Genomic DNA, 19,318 nt, shown 5'->3' on the forward strand with positions numbered 1-19,318 from the left:
ATAGAACAAAAGTGGGCATGTTCTTCAAAATAAGAGATTATTTCATTTCTCTCCTTTAATGGTTTGGTACACTGCGATATTGCTATGTGAGGCAATATCTTTTTCATTAAGAAGTTGCTCTCGGTTTTCAAGGCAATTTTCATTTTACAGGTCTGTGTCAGCAGTTCATCCCATGGGTTGGTTCAATTCCCTGTCCCTGACAGCTTCTGAAGTCAGAGCACACCAGTGAATGGCATGTGGCAAATCAGTCTCTAGGTCTTGTAGGTTTAGCCTACTTTCAGCTTTGTGCACTTGTATCTTCATCCCATTTCTTCTCCTTCAAACTGAACTTGTTTGCCTGTTGCTGACAGCAATCAAGTTTTTGTCTTGTTTTTTGTGTCTTCCTACTGCAATATACTGTTCTGCAGTAAAACACTTTTTATTTTTCAGTGACTGGAGCAGTTGTCATTTCTGGCAGCAGCCTCTCGCAGCTTCTCTGAGAATTAAAAGGCTTGTTCAACTTAAAGCATAAGAAGTGCTCCTTCATGAGCTCTCACCTTATGCATGATGATAGGTAATAAACTATCATGGAGCCTCACATTTTGTATCTGGGTATTGAAGGCTTTGAAATATGATTCCTAGATTAATTGTGAATTAATTACTTACCTTAGAATCTTCCCTCCATCCAGCTAGTACTACATTTTGCAAGTGTTCAGAGATTGTTTCTCTTGCCTTTTCTCTCTTTTTTTCCTTCCCTTACAAAAAGGGAAGTCCTTTGATAAAAAGACTCTTCTTACCAGTAATGACTAGGTATACAAGGAAAAGGTAGCTGAGTGTAAAAGACTGAATTTTCTTAAGGCATGTTAGCAATCATGTTGAGAAATCTCATGTCCTGCTCTGTGGAAACACCTGTACAGGGGTACATGGAGATGAAAACAGTATTGAAATACCCATATGGAAATCATCAATAAAACTGCAGAAGTGAAAAGGCAGTGGGCAGCTCCCCAACCCTTTCTTCTTTTTCCTTCCTGTTCTTTACATATCTGCAGTGTTCTGAACGTTGTGACTAATTTTCTTCTGTCAGTACCTGATATTATACTTAATCTGTCATCATGCTGTAACCCTAGAACTTAAGTAAAAAACCTTTAGGCTTCTTGCTGTGCATTAGGTTGTCTTATTTAGGTTCAGTTTTGAGGAGGGGAGCTAGGTTAAACCTGACATTAAATGTCAACCAGATTTGATACAACTGGGAGAGATTGCAAATGTGCAACAAAAACTGGCCTCTGCTGTGAAAAGTGGGTACTCTGAACACAAAGTACACTCATATGACAGAGAGAGACATTTTGACTTCTTCATGGCTGTACACTCGCAACAGTAAATGAAACCTAGTAAATTACAGAATATTGGAAGAAAAATATCTGCCTATCTTGAACAGGCAGATCTGCTAATGGTTTTTGTAAATGCAAAATGGTTTTCCTTGCTCAGGAGGAGGAGGACCTCTTCTGACTGAGGTCGAATTTGGAACAGGCTGATTTTTGTTAGTACCAACATCACTGCAACTTTTTCCCACATCAGAAGTAATGTGTTGTCTGGGGAGGTGGTGTTTTCTCAGCTTTGGATAAATCTAAATGTTAGAACACTCTCTGTGCCTGCACTATACGTCAGTGCTGAAATGCTTTTCCTAGGGCTGCAAGAACAATTTTTATGCACAAAAGACAGCCATGAGTCAGCTGCTGAGAGTTTGCTGTGTGTTAATTATACCCTGCAGCTGCAGGTAGTGATTATGTGTCCATGGGGCCTAAGCAGCTTTTCAGGTATTAAAGTTCCTAATGATGACCTTGTGTTTTGAATTATTTGTCTTCAGGTCAGAAGTAAAATAAATGGTCAAACCCTGATGTCATAATTCATTAAAATTACCTTGACTTCAATGCTGTATAAATGTTAAGCAAAAATACATGTGCTGATTTGTGAAATGTTTAGGAGAAAGGCAGGTCCTCACCAAAATTATGATGCTGCTCCTCTACTGACATCAAGAGCTGATTCTCTGAATATTCAGATGATGAGCTCTTAAATCACATTCAATCTGAAATATTTCTAGGGAGTGGGAATAACTGATAGAAATCAGAGTTCTTTCAGTATGCATATTGAGAGCAGCTGGATGGCAAGATGGTTCTGTTTTGACTTTTTTCCTGAGGTTAATTTGTAATAGTGCCTCTGATGTTTTGACACCATAGCACCAGGCAGGTCATGAAGAAGCATAAACAGCAGGACCTGCAAAGATCTACTCACCTGGTGGTTGAAGCTGTTTTGATCTCCATGTAAATTGGAAATTGATTTGTTGCTGATGTATAGAAATATGGTATTACTGAAGTCATTAGTATGTGCCCTCAGGGCCAGATAAAATGATGATCATTTGCACTCTAAGATACTATGTAAATATAAAGCCATGAATGTTAATGTTATGAAACAAGAAAAATAAAAGAATTATAATTTCCTCTTTAGGGTCCCATGCATTCAGTTTTATTAGAAGGAAGTGAAAGCTATTTCCTAAAGCAGTTTTTTTCCCAGTTTTCTTTTCAGTGTTCAAGCATTACAGAAATAAGGGTGTCTTGTCAGATACATGTTTTTAAATGCTATGATAATTGGAGAGTATCTTTAAGTGTATCATCTGGAATATGGCTGGACCAGTGTTGAAATGAGCTGTTACTCTTTCAGTGTCAGTGAGATATTGTGCCTCTGTCCCTTCAGGGCTCCCCTTTGGCTCTTGCAGGCCTGTTACAGATAAGGGTGCAATCACTTATGTGATGAGCACTGATGGAAGAGGTACTGAATCAGTTGGCCATAAGAACTCATCTCACAGAGATAACATGTTTCATAATTTTAAGTTCCTGGAACTTGCTAACAGCAGATTCTTTTAACCTTTGCAGAATCAGGTAGCAAAACAGTAGCAGGGACCACCACAGCTGAAGAAGCTGCTAAAATCCTGACAGAGAAGCGACGTCTGGCACGGGAGCAAAGAGAGCGTGAAGACCAAGAAAGAATTCAGAAACAAGAAGAGGAAAGGTAACTACTGAGGAAGGGAAGGGATGCTTTCAGTGATGGGGTATGGTTGTAAAGGATACTCCAGCTGTGTATGTTTTCTAAGTGTTCATTTAAGTTCCTGAAAATGTTAAGAGAGTTCCTGAAGCTGAGAGGCACTGGCACCAACCTGGTACAGGTTACTGTGTGTAACATCAGTTTATATCTCAGAACATACATAATGCACAGTCCCTGTGAAGTCACTGCTTCTTTTTCCTTCCAAACACCAGTGGGGCTTTTGTTTCACAACTAGAACTTGCCTTTTTTACACCACTTGTGTTTGGTTTGTTCGTATTTGGTTTGAAAGAGTCAAATTCTCTGTATCAAACTTCCCTTTGATCAGCTTAGGCAGTGGTTGGATGGTACATTAAATCTCACTTTAGTGATATGAAATATGGATCAGGAATCGTGCAGGCAAGTAATTCAAAGTAGTAAATCAGTGTGGATTTGGTTCACTGCATAGAAGTTATTAAAATAAATGGCTAAGTTAGTGCTGACTAACTTTATTCTAGGTCAGGGGTCACCTGCCTACTATAAACAGGGTGGAATGTCAGATTTTGTCTGTTACCCAGTTGTGGATATGAAGCTGTCAGAAACTTGCATATAATCTGCTCTAGAAATATGTCCTCAGATCTGCCCTGTATGTCTGCAAGAGCTGGCAGTATGCACCTTCAGTGCATCTCTGAATTCAGGCTATAGAAGAAAGAGTCCTTTAGGAAATCCCACTAAATTTATGTTTGACGGTGATTATAAGCTTTATTCATGTCATGGTTGCAGATGGTCATTGGTTAATCCAATTCTCAATCAAATTTAATTATTGGAACAACCTTGACTTAATTATTGGAACAATGTTGACTTAATTAGTAAAGAGATTTTACTCACAGATAATTTCTTCCAAGTTATTCTAATTTTTGCTTTGATAAGTCTGAATGGTGGCATTTGTAAATCCACACCAGAAAGTGTCTTTATGCAGTTATTTTTGACTGGACTGCCTTGAACTTTCTTGCTTTCCTACTCTTGTCTCTTGTGCATGCATGCTTTTAAAGAAATAAGTGCCCAGTAATCTGTACCTTGGAAATTCTAGAATCAGAGAAGAAGAAATGGCCAGGAGAGCAACTGAGGAAAAAGCACGACGGGAGGAGGAGCTCCGGAAGCAGGAGGAGGAGAGGAGAGTCACTTATGAAGAGCAGCAGAGACAAGCTGAAGAGGAGAGGGTCCGCCGGGAGCAGGAGGAGCAGGAAAAACTCGCAGAGCTTCAACAGCAGGTCTGTGGCTCCTGCTGTGTTCCTGGAAGAAGTTGCTGCTGTGGTTTCAAGAGGGTTGTCTTTGATTTTTCTTTCACAGAATGGTTTTGACAAATCTGTGTCAGCCATGATGTGAGGCTGAGTTTATCCTGTCTGAGATGGATTTGAGACTGTCTGTAGATCTTTCCTTGCCCTGGTCTCTGTGATTTTTTTTTTTTCCCTTAGCATTTAATAAATTCAAGTGTGGGTAGAAGCAGCTATTTTGGAATATTTTTTTTAGTCATCAGGGATGCTCTTTTGCATATGTAAAATATCTGTACTGAGCCCACTTAACCAGCAGACTGCTATGAGTTACAAGAAGATGGTCTGTCTGGAAAATAATCTGGTTTGTTCTGATTCCTCTCAAAGAAAGATTGGTAATGTTTCCAAGTCTGCCTTTCGTGTTGCTGAATAGTCTTCCACAGCCAAGTACCTTTGCAAAGACATCCTTTGAACTGAAGGGAGCAGCTCTGCAGAAAGCAGGCTTTCCTTAAATTAGATTAAATCTGAAAATTAAAGCAGTTTTACATTGAAATTATTTGTGTCCAAAGAGCTGTGAATGGCTTTGCCACATGTATATTTCTTTAAATGTTTGTTAATGACCATTACGCAGAGTGTTAATTATGTTTCTGTCTTCTTTCCAGTCATATTGGAAAATATTTTCCAGAGTAGGAGGAGTAGAAGATGTTCAGCAACAAGTGTCTTGGTAGCAATACCTGACTGCCACGATTTTTAAGTTCACCTTGGCACATTTAGAATTTAATTGCTGTCTTGTTACTTTATAGATAATCCTCGTTCATCCCAAAGCGTAGTCTGAACAAAAACATTCAGTAGCTCAGCAGCATTCAGAACATTTGCATTATCTCAATATAGTTGGTTTCAGTTTCAGAATGCCATAGTAATGTATATTGGTGTCAGTAACTAGGTAATTGACATTTAGTTGTAATGTGTGATCATATTACATAGTGATTGTCTGATGTTCCTGTTTGTGTTGAACTGGATTCTGTAACTCCTTTGCTTTTTATTGTTGGTAATAAATTATGCACTGGGTGCTTTCTTCTTTTTGTTTTTTCAGAGAGAAGAAGCTGAAGCAAAAGCTCAAGAAGAGGCTGAAAGACAGCGACTGGAAAGAGAGAGGATTATGCAGCAAAATATGCAGGAAAGGCTTGAAAGAAAAAAGGTATCCTGTTTTGAATTTTCAGCCTAAAATGAACAGGCAAATGGTCTCAGATGCAATTAAATAGAAGTGTGTTTTTTTTAAAGGCTGCCAACTCTGGTTTGTGAAATTTAAAAACAGTGATGAAAATAGTACACACATGAAATATGAAAATATATTCTGATTGATGAATTTTAACCAGAATGCTGAAATAGAAAGCTCTGTATGTAATTGTAAATGTTCTGCATGTTTTAACAGAGAATAGAAGAAATAATGAAAAGAACACGAAAATCGGATCAAAACGAATCCAAGGTACTTTTTTGTTTGGATCTGTAAAATGCAGAATAGGACTTTTTGCCTTGTATCCTGTCTTCCTCTGTTATCCGTACACAAAATGGCTTCCACAGGAAGTGCAGAGTTCTGGTGCACCAGAATAATTTCCAGTAGTTTGCCATTGCACACATTCTTCTGTTTGGCTTGCTATGTGAAGAGTCTTTGTTACATTTTTGTTCCAGGCCTATAGACACAATGTTATCTGCTGCTATCACTTCAGACTGGTTTTTAAAAACTGTTTTAACCAAACCCTGATTAATAATGGATTTATTTTTAACTGTGTGCATTCTGCCAGGACAGATTTTTCCCAGAAAACTTAGATTTCTGGCATCATCTGTTTGCTTAAAGCAAAAGAATTGCTTAGAGCAATTCTCTTTGGATTGCTATTGCTACAGAAAACTGGATGTATTTTTGTTAATGCAGTGATCTAAGTTTTGTGAAAAATTGTGCATATTGAGGATTAGTTGTTCCTCTTTGAACATTCAAATATTCAAGTCTTCCAATAGCTGAAAATCAATAAAAATTTAGCACACACCTTGGAGAAAAGTGGGGGAAAGCAACTCAGGAATAATAGGTAGGATGTGGAAGTGGGTCTCACAGGCTCTGGCTCTGCAAAGCACATGTTGCTGGGTGGCCTGGTTGTCTGTGAGCCTGGAACTCGTGTGGCCTCACTTCTGGGCACTGAATGGTTTTGTGTGGGAGCTGTGACTGAACTTGTGAAAACTGTGGAAGACAGGGAGTTGTTCCAAGTAACACTGTGGCAATTCAGTTGCAGAATGAAGGGAAGTCTGCCTCGATGGAGGGAGAGGATATTGAAGAGGAGGAGGAGTTGGGTCTTGAGAAGACTGATCAGCCAGGTAAGGAAGCTGATTGAGTCTGACCTGGGTGGCAGCGAGTCTCTGTTGAAAAGGTCAGTCCTAACAGCACTGGGATGGTCTGAAACACCAGTCCCAGAGATGCCGGGGGGACTCCCTTCTTGAACAGAGAATCAGTCAGAATTATTTGAGAGTGAAATTCAGGCAGCATGCTTTCATTTTACAAGTGGATTTCTGAAGATGACAAACAAATTTCATGTTGATATAGGCAGCTTGTCTACAGACAGATGAATCTGTTGAAGCCAAATACCTCAGGTTTTGGCTAGGAAGGGTTATTTTGGCACTTGTATTTTATTAATTTAGAATAGCAATTCTGCTACTCACATTGTTTTTTCCGTTGTATTTAATTTTTCTCTCCTCCCCCTCTCCCTGCAAAATACAGGAAAGCTAAATGGTGTTGACTTGCTCCAGGGCATCAAGGGGGAGGCAGAGGATTGTTTAGAGACTGCACAAAGCATGATCTCTGCAGAATCTGAGGCACAAGATGAGTCAGAGTTGAAGGCCAGTGAAGTGTTCATGAATGGAAGTGACTTGAAAAGTGACAAGGAGTCTCTGTCTGTTACTGAGCTAAAGGATTCCAGGTGAGTCTACTGTACTGTTAGAGCACTTAGCTCTCACACAAGAAAGCTCTTGTCTGTGTTTAAATAAATGCAGTGCAGCATTTATTTAAATCTGCAGCACCTTGGTGGCTTTGTGGTGTCTGCGTACCTTTCTCCAGCCATGTGGTGTGTGCTGTCAGCTCACAGCCTCACACAGAGCAGGTAGCTCAGGGTAATTGTTTGTTTAGATGGCACCATGTTAACAGTGCTGCCTTTGCTGAGAAGTGAGACACACAGCCAGCAACATGGCAATGTTGATTATAAAAACAGACATTGGCTTGAAACCTTTTCCATTTAAATGCCTTGCTGTTCTCATTAACAAAACATTAAACAAGAGGGAGGAGGATAACACTGAAAAGGAATAACTTACAGAAAGTTCTAGAACACTTTCAGTTGTGCTGAAATACCAGATACAATGCAGAAGCCTCCCTTAGTGAGGAATTTGAGTTTTTTATTGTTTCAACTTATTTTTTAACATAAAGCTTTTTCATCTCCTACTGGACAGTTTGTCCTCTGATGCTTGTTCCATTTACTCGTCTAAATGCTAATGATTTAGAAATTGTGAACACTTTTTTAAAGTGATGATAAATTAATGTAATTCCTCCAGTGATGGACTATAAAGACATTTCCAAGATTGTCCTAAGAATGAGTGAAAATTGGTCTGTAATTTGAGTTTAGCTATTGAATCTGTTTTAAATATTGCTAGTCTTCTGAGACTTAGTTTTGTGTTCAAAAAGTCTTACCTGGAGAAAAAAAAAAGGAAAAATGCACCCTACAAAAATCAAGACTTAATAATCAAAGCTTTAAACTTGTTACATTCTTATGTCAAATTTTTAGAGACAGAAGCCTTACCTGAGGGCTGCTATATAGTAAAAAATGGGTATATATTGTTGAGTTTTTCTTCCCCATTGGTTCTTGGAAGGGAGATCCTGTGTGGCAGCTGAAGCTTCTCTGGGAATGCCCTGTGGGTTATTCAGTGCTTTGCAGAGTATGCAGACTGTAAATTATTAGTCCTGGAATCAATGTAAGGTTAAACATACGGAAACTGCAACACAAGCTTTTTGTTTTTCCATTCTCTGTTTTTTGTAGCCATTCTGTGAAAGAAGTGGTTATTGATGACTCGGGGAAGTTGGGTGTTCATGAAGCTGACCATACAATTGGACTTATTCCGAATCTTAATGGAAAATCTGGTTCCTGGACTTTTGAGGAGTTCATTGATGTTGGAGTACATTCCAAGTCAACCAAACTGAGCTCGGACAGCATCTCTGCTGGTAACTGTAATCAAAACTTGAATGATGCTGCTACACTACCTTCTAGTCCCAAATTGGCTTTTGAGGAAGATGGTGCAGTGAATTCATTGACCAAACCTATAGATGCTTCATCAGGTAATCCAAGCTGACTTCCCTGTCTGTCTCTTCCCCCAGCTAGGCAATTCACCTCCTTGCGTTTTGCTCTCCTTGCCTTAAATACAGCTTCTTGTTTTCAAGGCACTTTTTCCAATGCGTAGACTGGAGGGAAGGCTCTTTCTTTAGTGCTTTTAACTTGAATTCTGTCAAAAGGAGTCACCAACTGATGCCTTTTTAGGGACTTGATAAGGCCCAACATTAAGGCTCTTCCAAAGAAACAGCTAAGCCCTTGTGAAGTTCCAAACAGCATTGAAGCTCGTATGTTGTACTTTAAGGTTTTTCTAATACATGTTAAATGGCACATGTTACTTTTGAAGATACAAAATAGTTTAAAAGGTGTTTGATGTAGCTCTGCACACCAGACCTTTTCACTCCTAGACATGTTCTGGTTTTGATGCTGACCTGTGTGGTCTTACAAGGTCTCTTCAGACTCTTAGCAGTGTACTAGCTGGCTCTCTACTTACTGTAAAACAGTCTTTCACTTCACTGAGGCAAGTAACACCAACCTGAAATTCCACAGATGGTTGTGTTACATTTTGGGAGGAGTAATAAAGCTGTACTCAAAATATTCTGAATTTTCTGAAAGACGCAGGGCTGCATCTCGAGCCACATGTACTTGAGAAACCAAGCCCTGATGCAGTACAGTGCTTTGTGTGTCAGAGAAGCTTCAGGAAGCCAGTTTCTGTAAGACTGGACTTCTCTGGTGTTGGAGCCAAGCCCCAAAGGACTGTTTTCACAGGAGATCTCTTTCCGTGGGATAAATGACTGTGTGATCAGTTGAAGTGAATGCTAGTGGAAAACCAAGCCTTGCTATCCACATTTCCTTCCAGTGATGTGTAGCACTTGTTTGATTAAAGTGTAGCACTTTCCTAGACTGAACTGTTTCCTGAGTCCTCTGTCACTCTGCGTCTTGTGAATTTTAGTTCCATGGACACACCCTGATGGAGGCTTCCCTTGAGGCCACAGCAAACAGAGCCATGGGAATAGACAAATTTATTGTGGTTCTGCTGTTCACTTTCTATTTTAATCATACTAATTAACTTTTTAGTGAAGGATGTGTGGCCTTTTAATTTTGAACTTGAAAATTTTTAAGTGTAATACAGGTTAAGAATTCTGTACATAACTTTGAAAACTAATATTCCTGTAAAAAGAAAGAAAACCTACTGTGCTAGTTTTGGACTGTACGTGACCAAGTGGTTCTGTGCTCACTCCTGGATGTAGACTGACAATGATGATGGATGAATGTGGCATACACACAGTTATGATGGTTAAATGGTTTTGTTTTGTTTTTTTTCTTTGCTTTTTGGACAGAACTGTGAACACTAGAGACCTGGAAATAATCTGATTGCACTTCAGTAATCCAGTGTTTTCTCAAGTACCGAAGGCCTTGTTTTGAAAAGCTGCTTGTTTACCTTTATCCATCTTCAAGTTTGCAAAAAACAACAGGGGAGGGATGACAAACTTCTAATTTGCACCTTGAAACATTTCAGGGAAACTGTTGTGCTAATGTTCTTTTTTTGTTTGTTTAGCTAATTGTTAGATGAGGTTTCCTAGTTCAAGTGTTCCTTGTTTCCCCTTTACAAACTTTACAGTAACCTGGTTGAGTCTTTTTTTAATTATTTTCATATCAGTATCATGTAGAACATGCCGCTGAAGGCTCCCCACTTAGCTGCAGACTTTGCATATTTTTCTAAAATGATCTCGATGAAATAAAAGACTCACTCAGTGTATGTTAAAGCTGAACTCCCTTTTTAATGTCTAGAAAAATGTTGTTGCTTGTTGGTTCATGTGCTATTTAAAAATGCAAAATTGAATTTCTTCAATTTTGAATGGAGAAGAAAAATTCCTTATTATCTAATGTGAAAATATTGGCAGTTTCAAAATGCAAGTGTTGTACCACCACTAATATGTTTTGATCTATTGGCAAACATGAAAACATTTTCCAGCATGTGCTCTAATATATTACAAAAATGTTGAGTCCCTAGATTTGTCTGTTGGTGCAGTTTAAGGTGTTAGGCTTTTAAAAAATGTTTTCCTTTTGAATTACTTATTTATCTACACTATGGAAGTATTATTTTATTGTGTACATAACAGTATTAGACCATTGAAGTCATGTTTTGTTCATGTTCATTATTCCAAGAGTTCTAGTTCCAGCTCTATAACAGTGGCTGCAAGCTGCATATATATTTCCCTTCCCCTCAAGCCTGCATTAAATAATCTTATTTAACCTGAATTTGCCTGCTTTTTTCAGCATGAAGAGTTTAACGAAGCATCTTCTGAAAATTGCTACTAAAAGTAATAATGCAGCCTTGTTCTGATGCCTCCTGTAACAGATAGACTGCATAGGTCATTACTTTAAGGAGTAGCTCTCTCAAAACCTGCTACAAGCCATTGGCTGTCCCTCAGTTCCAGGGATGCATCCAAGCAGCAGCTGTGTTTGCAGTGGCTTTGCTGGAACTACACCTGTGCTTTCCTCGACACCTCAGCTGCAACAGAGCCCTCAGTCTTCTCCCTCTTGCTGGTCAGAAATCCTGTAGAACTGTTTTAGACTTTAGAGCAGTGCCTTAGGTAAAAGGAGAACTGTATTTTTGTATGATAGCTGTTTGTTCTGGCAGAGACAATCATTCTAACAAAGATGCTGATATTTTTTCTGTGCTGGGATTTGTTGGATGGTCTGATCCAGCCCTGTGTAAATACGTGTGCACAGTTAAATAAACTTTGCAGTTGAACAATGCTTTATTTCTGTAATGTTAAATGTGACCTTACTAGGCCTCTCCACCCCTTGCCATGCTGAAATGCCTCGGGATGCACTCTGGTGCTGCTCTAACTGCTCCTGATTCCCAAACTAGCAGTCTGTGTGGTTGAGAGGGATTTGCACTAACACCTTCAGCTCTTGCTGTGTTTGTCCGTGCTGATGGCGTGTTCTGAACTAAGGAATTCTTTAACCTGCTTTTCCCTGCCAGTCTTTGCCTTTCCCCTGCAGCAGCAACAGCATCTCTGTGTTGCGAGTCCAGCAGTGGAGCAGTGACCAGCAAGATGCTGCCTTTTCATTTTCTTGCAAGGGTTCTTTATCAGTAGTTGAAAAGGAAGGGCTGGAGCAGATCCAGTTGATGAAGTATTTCACTACTGTGGAAAAAAAACCTCCTTAAACCAGCATTCAGGTTGCTGAAGCGTGGTGGATCTATGCATGAACAGTGGCTGTACATATGCTCTCCAAAGGGCATTTTCACACAGGCTGTTTCTGGCAGATGGTCCAGTGTCAGTTATATATTAAAAAATTAATTAGTTTATGGAAATGGTTGCTTTAGTCCTCAGATATTTAAGGGTGCAATGACAGCACAGCTGACTCTTACTTTGCCAGTATTTGTGTAGTAGACTTGGTTTCAGTAGCTCAGCCCTAAGACACATCAATCATGTAAGATGGCAGAATGAAAAAGGAATAATTTCCAGACTATGGGTTCCAAGCAGGTACTAGTCTCACTTTTATTCAGTCACTAAACATACACTGACATGATAGGAGAGCTAGCCTTGTATGAGCTATTTTTAAGGCACTTGTAAATGCATGTGCATGTTGTAGGTGAAAGATTTACTACTTGTTAATGGATTAATAATTGTACATAGACAGCCTTGTTTAAACAATTATATAAAAAAAGCTGATGAGGAAAACTTGCAGGCAAACCACACGGAAATCAAGACTAAAACAAGTTTATGGAAACTTAACTAAGCTAAATGTCACTGCCAAAACATTGTTATCTGTAAGATGAAGCCATTCCTACATGTGCTGCAACATGGTGTTGTAGAGTAAGCTAAGGTATTTATTACTTATTAATGGTGCAGTGTTTGTTGTGTATCTGTACTTGTAGAAGCATAATCATGGATCCCTCTGATCTCACATGCTGTCTTTGCATCTCTGTGTCAGAGGTGCATGCCTTGTCAAACCCACTTCAAGTTAAGTGCCAAGCTTAATCATATACCAGGTAAGCTTAAAACTAGATTTGTTTTAGTTTAAGCCACACACAGATGATGCAGTGTGTGGATCTCTAAATCTAACAACATTTCAAGCCTTTATACTAGGAGTTACTTGGAAACAAGGTTAGATTTTTGCAAGGCTACATGCTTTTGTACTGCAAGAGCTTCAAAAGTCACACCCAGTATATTAAGGCTAATTTAGTTCTTACACTAAAAATGGAAAAAGTTAAAATTCTCAACATGCAAAAACCTGCTTTTTTACCAGGGCTGTTTGGGAAAGCAGGGCTTTAAAATCCATCTTACATCTGCTCATTTACAGTCGTTTGGGACACTCAGCACAATAAATTTTTCCATTATGGCAAACAAAGCGCTTGTTGGCCAGACCACGGGCACACTTTGTGCATTTGAAACAGTAATCGTGCCAGGATTCATCCTCGTAGTTAACCACACTGGTTCCTCTTCCAAATCCTGCTAGGAGAGAACACAATTATAGGACGGCGATAGTAGCGCTGCCTTGGCTGGGCTGTCCCACCAACCAGCACAGCCTGGTCCTGCTGCCCCACTGCTCCCTAGGCTTGCAGGCCACAGGGGCTGCCTGAAACTGCAAAGTGGCAACTGAGCCATGGTTTTTGTTGCATCTTCTGATGTTTCTTGAAGGAGAAACATAAGTCTTGCGTGGCTTGTCTCTACAATCAACTTTTTTCCCTTTGCTCCTTTCTCCAGCAAACAGTTAAGGAGAGATGTGGAGCAAGGACAGGTTGAGCTAAACACTTGTGGGTTCAGATCTGTGCTCTGAAATGCAGGAGGGAATGTGAGCCTCATCGGTCTGGCAGGACAGTGGCCACAGTTCAGGGCTGAGCTCTGTAATCCAGTGAGTTTTAAGTGCAAGAGACATCGGAAGGGGTACAAATGTCCCTTTGAGGGAATAAAAACACCACTCATTTTAGACTTAAGGGTCCCAGACTGAGATATGGGTGGGAATCATTCTGGTTGGGGGAGTTTTGAAGGAGGTAAATTTGAGACATGCAGAGGCTGAAGAGCTCAGTTACCAGCTCAGCCTCCATCCAGCACAAGCACGTGGCTCAAGAGCCAGATCACATGTAAAATACTGGGATTGGGCTTGGGTTACCAGACCTGCTTCTGATGTTTCCCACCCCTGGACTCTCTGTCTTTGGAGGATCACTGTCCTGACCTTCAGCACCCACTGCCCTCGAGCTGCATTTAACCCAACATACCTGTAATAGGATTCTTGCATCCAGCACACTTCTTGGCAACACACTCCTTGTAGCACTCAACGCAGTAAAACTGATCCTCCACAGCTGTGAAGCGCTTCCCACCCAGTTGCTTCTTGCAGTTGGAGCAAATGAAACACTCGGAATGCCAAGGCTGTTCCTGGTAAGTGAGGCCTCCAGAAGTGATAGGCTGGGAGAGAAAGAGCACAGGTGTGGTTCAGAATCAGCAGAGGAGAGGAGAGGTGACACAGACATGGGGTGTAGGGTAGGAAAGCTTTGTCATGGAGAGGATCTTTCCAAAGTGCATTAAAATTTAATTGCACAGTGCACTTGAGTCCCTCTAAACTGAAATTCCACATACCTGGTACTTTTGTAATACTTTCTTTTACCTGCAGTAACTGAAATTCCACACTAATCAGTTGCAGAAGTTGTGGAACAGCTACTGTTTCACTTCTTGAATATTCAGTACCACTACAGAGCCTAAACTACCCCAAGGCAAGTGCAAGACGGCATCATTTGTTTTCTGTAGTGTTGCCAACCACCCCTGCCCAGTTCCTGTAATGCACAGGAACCATCGGCTCTCCTGTCATTCCACCAGTTGCTGGCACTGGTATCTCAGGGGAAGAAATAAGCTTTGATACAGCTTCAGCATGGTCTGCCTGCTGGTTCACCCTCCCAGCTCCCAAAAGGCACACGAGGGCTGGTTCTGGCAGCTGCCTCTGCAGAGGGGAAGGACTTACATTCTTGCACTTAGCACAGGTCTTGGCAAACTTGTGCTCATGGCAGGAGACACAGTAGAAGTCATCACCCTTGGGGAAGAAGCTCCCAGATCCAATCACTTGCTTGCACTGGCTGCAGGTGAAGCAGTCCTTGTGCCAGACCATCTTCTTGTACTCAACATTTTGGTCTCCTACAATAGATAAAAATAACTTGTGAGATTTCAGGCCTGTGGCAAACCTTCCCCTGTGGGCAGGACCTGTCCATAGCTATGCCCAGGATTCCACTGGAATGCAGACCAGGGATGAGCTGGTCATTTCTGTCTCTGATTTTAGCCAGGGCTTGCTAGATTTTCTTAAAATAGTTACCAGCTGCCTGAGCCTTTTAGGACCTTGATTTACCAAGTAAAGCTTTTGGTAGAATTAGTTTAAGACTGACATGAGGGTTAATTATCCACATGAGGGTTAACGGCAAAGCAGCCTTTCAACACTTGAATAAAATGGACAGGTGAGAGCAACAATCAAAATTCACTATTCTGAGGCTCTCCAGCCTTCCACTGTGATGCCCAAACCCCTAACTGCAGCCTCGACAGCCTGATAAACCCCCCTGGTTTATGCTCTAGAGCAGAACACGACCCTCAGACCCATCGCTGGCACAGTACCTGCAATAATGGGCTTGAAGCAGCCCTTACACCTGGGTGCATCCTCAGCAGCAGTGCAGTTGCTGCACCAAACCTTGTTGTTCTCCCTCAGCATGAAGGGCTCGTTGACCAGGGACGTGTAGCACTTGAAGCAGCGGAAGCAGCTGTCGTGCCAGTAGCGGTTCTTGAAATGCAGCTCCTGCAGCGAACAGAAAGGGAGGCAGGGAGTGAGAAGCTTTTCTCTTTTCTCTCCCCCTGAGCAGCCCTAAAGCCAAGCTCCTGTCTCAGCAGCCTGGGCAGTAAAGGATGGATTTGTTGTCCCTAAGTTTGTCTGATTCAGAGGGTAGGGCTACAGCTTCTCTTCAAGCACTTAAGGGAAGGACATTTAACCAAACTCACTGACACAATCACATTCACTTTGGACTTTCAGTGGGACAGAAGATGCTTCAAACCAACAGTTTGGAGATTCAAAGCTCTGCAAGTTCTTGTGGTCTTACATTCCCTCTAGCTCAGGTGTACATTATTAACATTTATCTGTCCCTGAAGGTATATGCTAATGACTTCAATAATATCATATCTCTATACATAAGGAACAAGCCAATTTCCAGCTTTTATGGAGATCAAAACAGTTTCAACCACCAGGCTTGCAGATATTTGCAGGTCCTGCAGTTTGTTTCTTCATGTCCTGCCTGGTGTTAGTGTGTCTGAACATCAGAGATACTATTATAAATTAAAATAAAGGGAAAAAAACCCAGCAGAATCATCTTGCCACCCAACTGCTCTCAACATGTATGTATACAGAAAGAACTCTTGATTTCCATCATGAAGCAATAAGCATCTGAAAAATTGTCAGAAATCAGACCTCAGTGCTTTGCCCAGAAGATGAGTTTTGCAGGCCCTATGGAGGCCAGCTCCCTGCATCTCTCTCTCCAGGGCAATTCAGCATCTGCAGCAGGCTGAAGTGAGATCCTGTGCCAAAGCAGCCCACCGCGTGCCCGCTGTGCACACCCCAGTGCCGCTGTTTGCCCGATGAGCGCACGGCTGGCAGCCAGAGGATTCCCAAAGTGCTGCTCAGAGCCAGAGCAAACAGGAGGGTGATCATCCCCTGCCTCTCCTCATCACCCACCGAGGTGCCCAGCACTGACCTTGGAGTCGGCCCCGATGGGTTTCTTGCACTCGATGCAGGTGTTGGCGCAGAACTTGTCGAAGCACTTGACGCAGCAGTGCCGCCCCTCCTTCTGCACGTACTTCTTGCCCTGCAAGGGGTCGCGGCAGTAGTGGCAGTCGAAGCGCTCCGACATGGTGCCCACGGTGTAGCTGCCAGGCCCTGCAAGGGACAGCGGCTGAGGGACAGCACTGGGGCCCTGCAAGCTGCTCCAGCCTCCTGGGGCTGTGCAGATCAGCAGGAGGAACGTGGCGCAGGAATGTGGTGGTGTTATCACGCTCCTCAAGGGCTCCTTGATAGACAAAGCAGCTCCAGTCAAGGAGAGCAGAGTCTCAAATCAGGCTTTTCCCCATCCCCTTGTTAAGTGGGAGGATGCTGGGCTGGTTTATTTATATGCTGCGCAGGCTAATGACACCTAATCACTCCCTGGGAGTCCCTTAGTTCATTACTGCAGGCCTCGGTGAGGTCCTGGCTCAGGCACCACATCACTTGTGTGCAGAAATCACCAACAAACATGAGCAGAGTGGAACTGTTTCCATGTTTCCAGCCTGAACCCACAGCCAGCTGCAGCCCTCCAAGGCCTTTTGTGCTGGATAGTGTGGAGCTTCCAGCTGCCTCTTTTCACCAGGCTTTCACATAAAAAATCATAAGGGGGAAAAAAGAAAAGAAAAAAAAAAAGAAAAAAAGAAAAAAATCTGCCTCCATGGAGAGATATCTTTCAGTTCACACCATCAAGGCTCTGCCAAAATCTGATGTTCCACCATGGCCAGGGAGCTGTCAGTGGGTGTGGGGAATATTGACTGGAGGATTTTCCACTTTGGCTCACACTTTCTCCCCAGACATGCATCCCTTCCTGCACTCCCAGTCTCCTGCCAAGGGCTCCCTTCTTTCCATGCACCCTTCCTCAGCAGAAGCCACCAACACTCTTGTGAGGGGCTACAAGGGCTCCATCAGGATTCAGAAAATCCTGGACTGGTTTGGGTTTGAAGGAATCTTAGAAATCATTTTGTTCCAAGTCCCCACTACGGACAGGGGTGCCAGTAACTACATCAGGTTGCTTAAAGCCTGATCCAACGTGGCCTGGAGCACTTCCAGGGAGAGAACACAGGAGTTACAGAAGGCCATGGAGTTCCACAGAGGCAGCTCCATCCCTGCCCCTGGTGCCCCCAGAGCCCCAGCACTGCAGAGCCCATTTCCCTGCACAGCCAACACACAGGGACACAGCCTTGAGCCTTCTGCACCATCACCAGCCAGATGGGAAATGTCCTCTCTTCCTGAAAATTCCTCTCTTCCTGACAGGGCAGCAGCGTCAGCACAGAGCAAGGAAGGGATAGGACAAAATCAGGCCATAACAAGTGCTTCTGCCTCCATCATGTGGCCTCACCCAGCTCTGGGGCTACCCTGAAGCCTGTTCCTCAAAGAGCTCAGTGGTACAACAGTGCTTATTCCAGCCATGCTGCTCCAAGCCCAGGACAATGTGCCTTTATGAACCAAACCTGTAGGGGTTTTGGGGTGCAGAGAGGTGTGTCACTCCTGGCTGTGCCCTCACAGCAAGGCAGGGTCAGTGGGACCCTGTTTGGGCTCGCCCTTGGCTGCAGGATGCTCTTGGTCTGCCCTGTCATGACCTAAGGGCCTGGTCACAGGTTTTCATGGACACTTGTCCACCCCAGTAATTCCAGATGTACCATCAGCTACAGGGCCCAACCTCACCAGACCACTGCAGCACGCCAGGAACAGCCCAGCACTGCTGGGTACAAAGCCAGAGGAGCCTGCACATGAACACTTTGCCATCACAGCAGAGCATCTGCCTTATCTGGGCACAGGAGGAGTGGGACTCACACTGTCACCTTGCAGGCTTTAAAATCCAAGAGTCATCACACTATCTCCTCTTTGTCACCCTCTCAATAACATAGGGCCAGAACAAGTTGAAGGATTTATATTTCAGAGAGCAGGACAGAGAGCCCTAAAGAAATGTTTCACATAGGCAGGCTGCAGCAGAGGTGGAGGCTCTGTTCACAGCCTGTTCCTGCCCCTAAAACTGGCAGAGGCAGGCTGGAGGCTGAACTGGTAGGAATTGTACTTTGTGGAGGGACCAAGATCTGGAAATAAACCCTTGGCAAGGATGCCATGTCCTGCTGACAACTACACCAAGGGCTTTGAGGTACCTGTTCAAGCAAATGAAATGGATAAACAGCTGGGAAACATGGAAACTATGTGAGCCACCACCAGCTCTGCAGAGCTAGCAAGCAGATGAGTTTTATTTGGAAGAAATGCAATTGCAGAGTCCAGGGCAAATGGTATTGAAATGCCCCTGATCTCAAGTTTAAGGTTGCTTTCAGCCTGAACATATAATCTTGAAAGTATGGCTCGGGGAGCAACACAGCCCCATGTTGCCATGTAACACATCACTTGCTAATGTGAGACACATTTATCACAGCAGCTCTGGAGCTCCACAGGCAAATTAACACCGGGCCTGGAGCCCCCAGACTGGGCTGTGCAAGCAGCTTCTGCCTGCCTCCTGCCATCTCACACCAGAGAGCCCCTCTCCTGCACAGGCAGGGGCATGAATTTGCTTCCAGCTTTTCCAGAGGCTTCCTGCCCTCAGCCTATCATTCCTGAATTCCTGATCTAGAGCCAGGAAAGGCACCTCTGTCCCCTTGCCTGCAGTGAAGATGCAGTGGTCGCATTGTCCCTGCAAGTGTGCTGGCTGCTCATGGGCTCTGCTCACCCGTGCCGTGTCTAGAGCCCAGAGCAGCCCACCAAGGCATGGTGCTCATGAGCCCTGAAACCACCAGTTTGTGGCAGAGTGGAGCCCCAGGACAGCAGCAGCTGTGCTGAGACCACCAGATTATTTTCCCCAAATGGAGCAAACATCTGTGGACTCTT

The 19,318-nt window shown here is 42.9% G+C and overlaps 2 protein-coding genes across 9 annotated transcripts in view; one reads left to right on the forward strand and one right to left on the reverse strand.

Annotated features, from left to right (window-relative positions):
* MAP7D3 (MAP7 domain containing 3) overlaps nt 1–11,443 on the forward strand; it is a 42,403-nt gene extending 30,960 nt beyond the window's left edge. Inside the window, exons 14-21 of one of the 2 annotated variants that reach the window (XM_085570422.1) lie at nt 2,907–3,042; nt 4,142–4,322; nt 5,416–5,520; nt 5,755–5,808; nt 6,599–6,686; nt 7,087–7,285; nt 8,393–8,688; nt 10,021–11,443. In XM_085570422.1, coding sequence (XP_085426548.1) covers nt 2,907–3,042; nt 4,142–4,322; nt 5,416–5,520; nt 5,755–5,808; nt 6,599–6,686; nt 7,087–7,285; nt 8,393–8,688; nt 10,021–10,028 — 1,067 coding nt within the window. In that variant the 3' untranslated portion in view covers nt 10,029–11,443. Of the gene's footprint in view, nt 1–2,906; nt 3,043–4,141; nt 4,323–5,415; nt 5,521–5,754; nt 5,809–6,598; nt 6,687–7,086; nt 7,286–8,392; nt 9,584–10,020 lie in introns of those variants that run through there. The other variant, XM_085570421.1, reaches the window with a different exon arrangement.
* A 724-nt stretch (nt 11,444–12,167) lies between these two features.
* Nucleotides 12,168–19,318, reverse strand: part of FHL1 (four and a half LIM domains 1) — a 29,118-nt gene continuing 21,967 nt past the window's right edge. For 4 of the 7 annotated variants that reach the window (XM_085570423.1, XM_085570425.1, XM_085570426.1 and 1 more), the window contains exons 2-6: nt 16,413–16,594; nt 15,289–15,466; nt 14,651–14,820; nt 13,914–14,100; nt 12,168–13,146 (exon numbers count right to left, since the gene is read on the reverse strand). In XM_085570423.1, coding sequence (XP_085426549.1) covers nt 12,992–13,146; nt 13,914–14,100; nt 14,651–14,820; nt 15,289–15,466; nt 16,413–16,568 — 846 coding nt within the window. In that variant the 5' untranslated portion in view covers nt 16,569–16,594 and the 3' untranslated portion in view covers nt 12,168–12,991. Of the gene's footprint in view, nt 13,150–13,913; nt 14,101–14,650; nt 14,821–15,288; nt 15,467–16,412; nt 16,595–19,318 lie in introns of all 7 variants that reach the window. The other 3 variants (XM_021548481.4, XM_085570424.1, XM_021548479.3) reach the window with 1 other exon arrangement.

The sequence above is a fragment of the Lonchura striata genome, chromosome 4A (genome assembly GCF_050655825.1).
Source record: "Lonchura striata isolate lonStrDom1 chromosome 4A, ASM5065582v1, whole genome shotgun sequence".
NCBI classification, from domain to species: domain Eukaryota; kingdom Metazoa; phylum Chordata; class Aves; order Passeriformes; family Estrildidae; genus Lonchura; species Lonchura striata.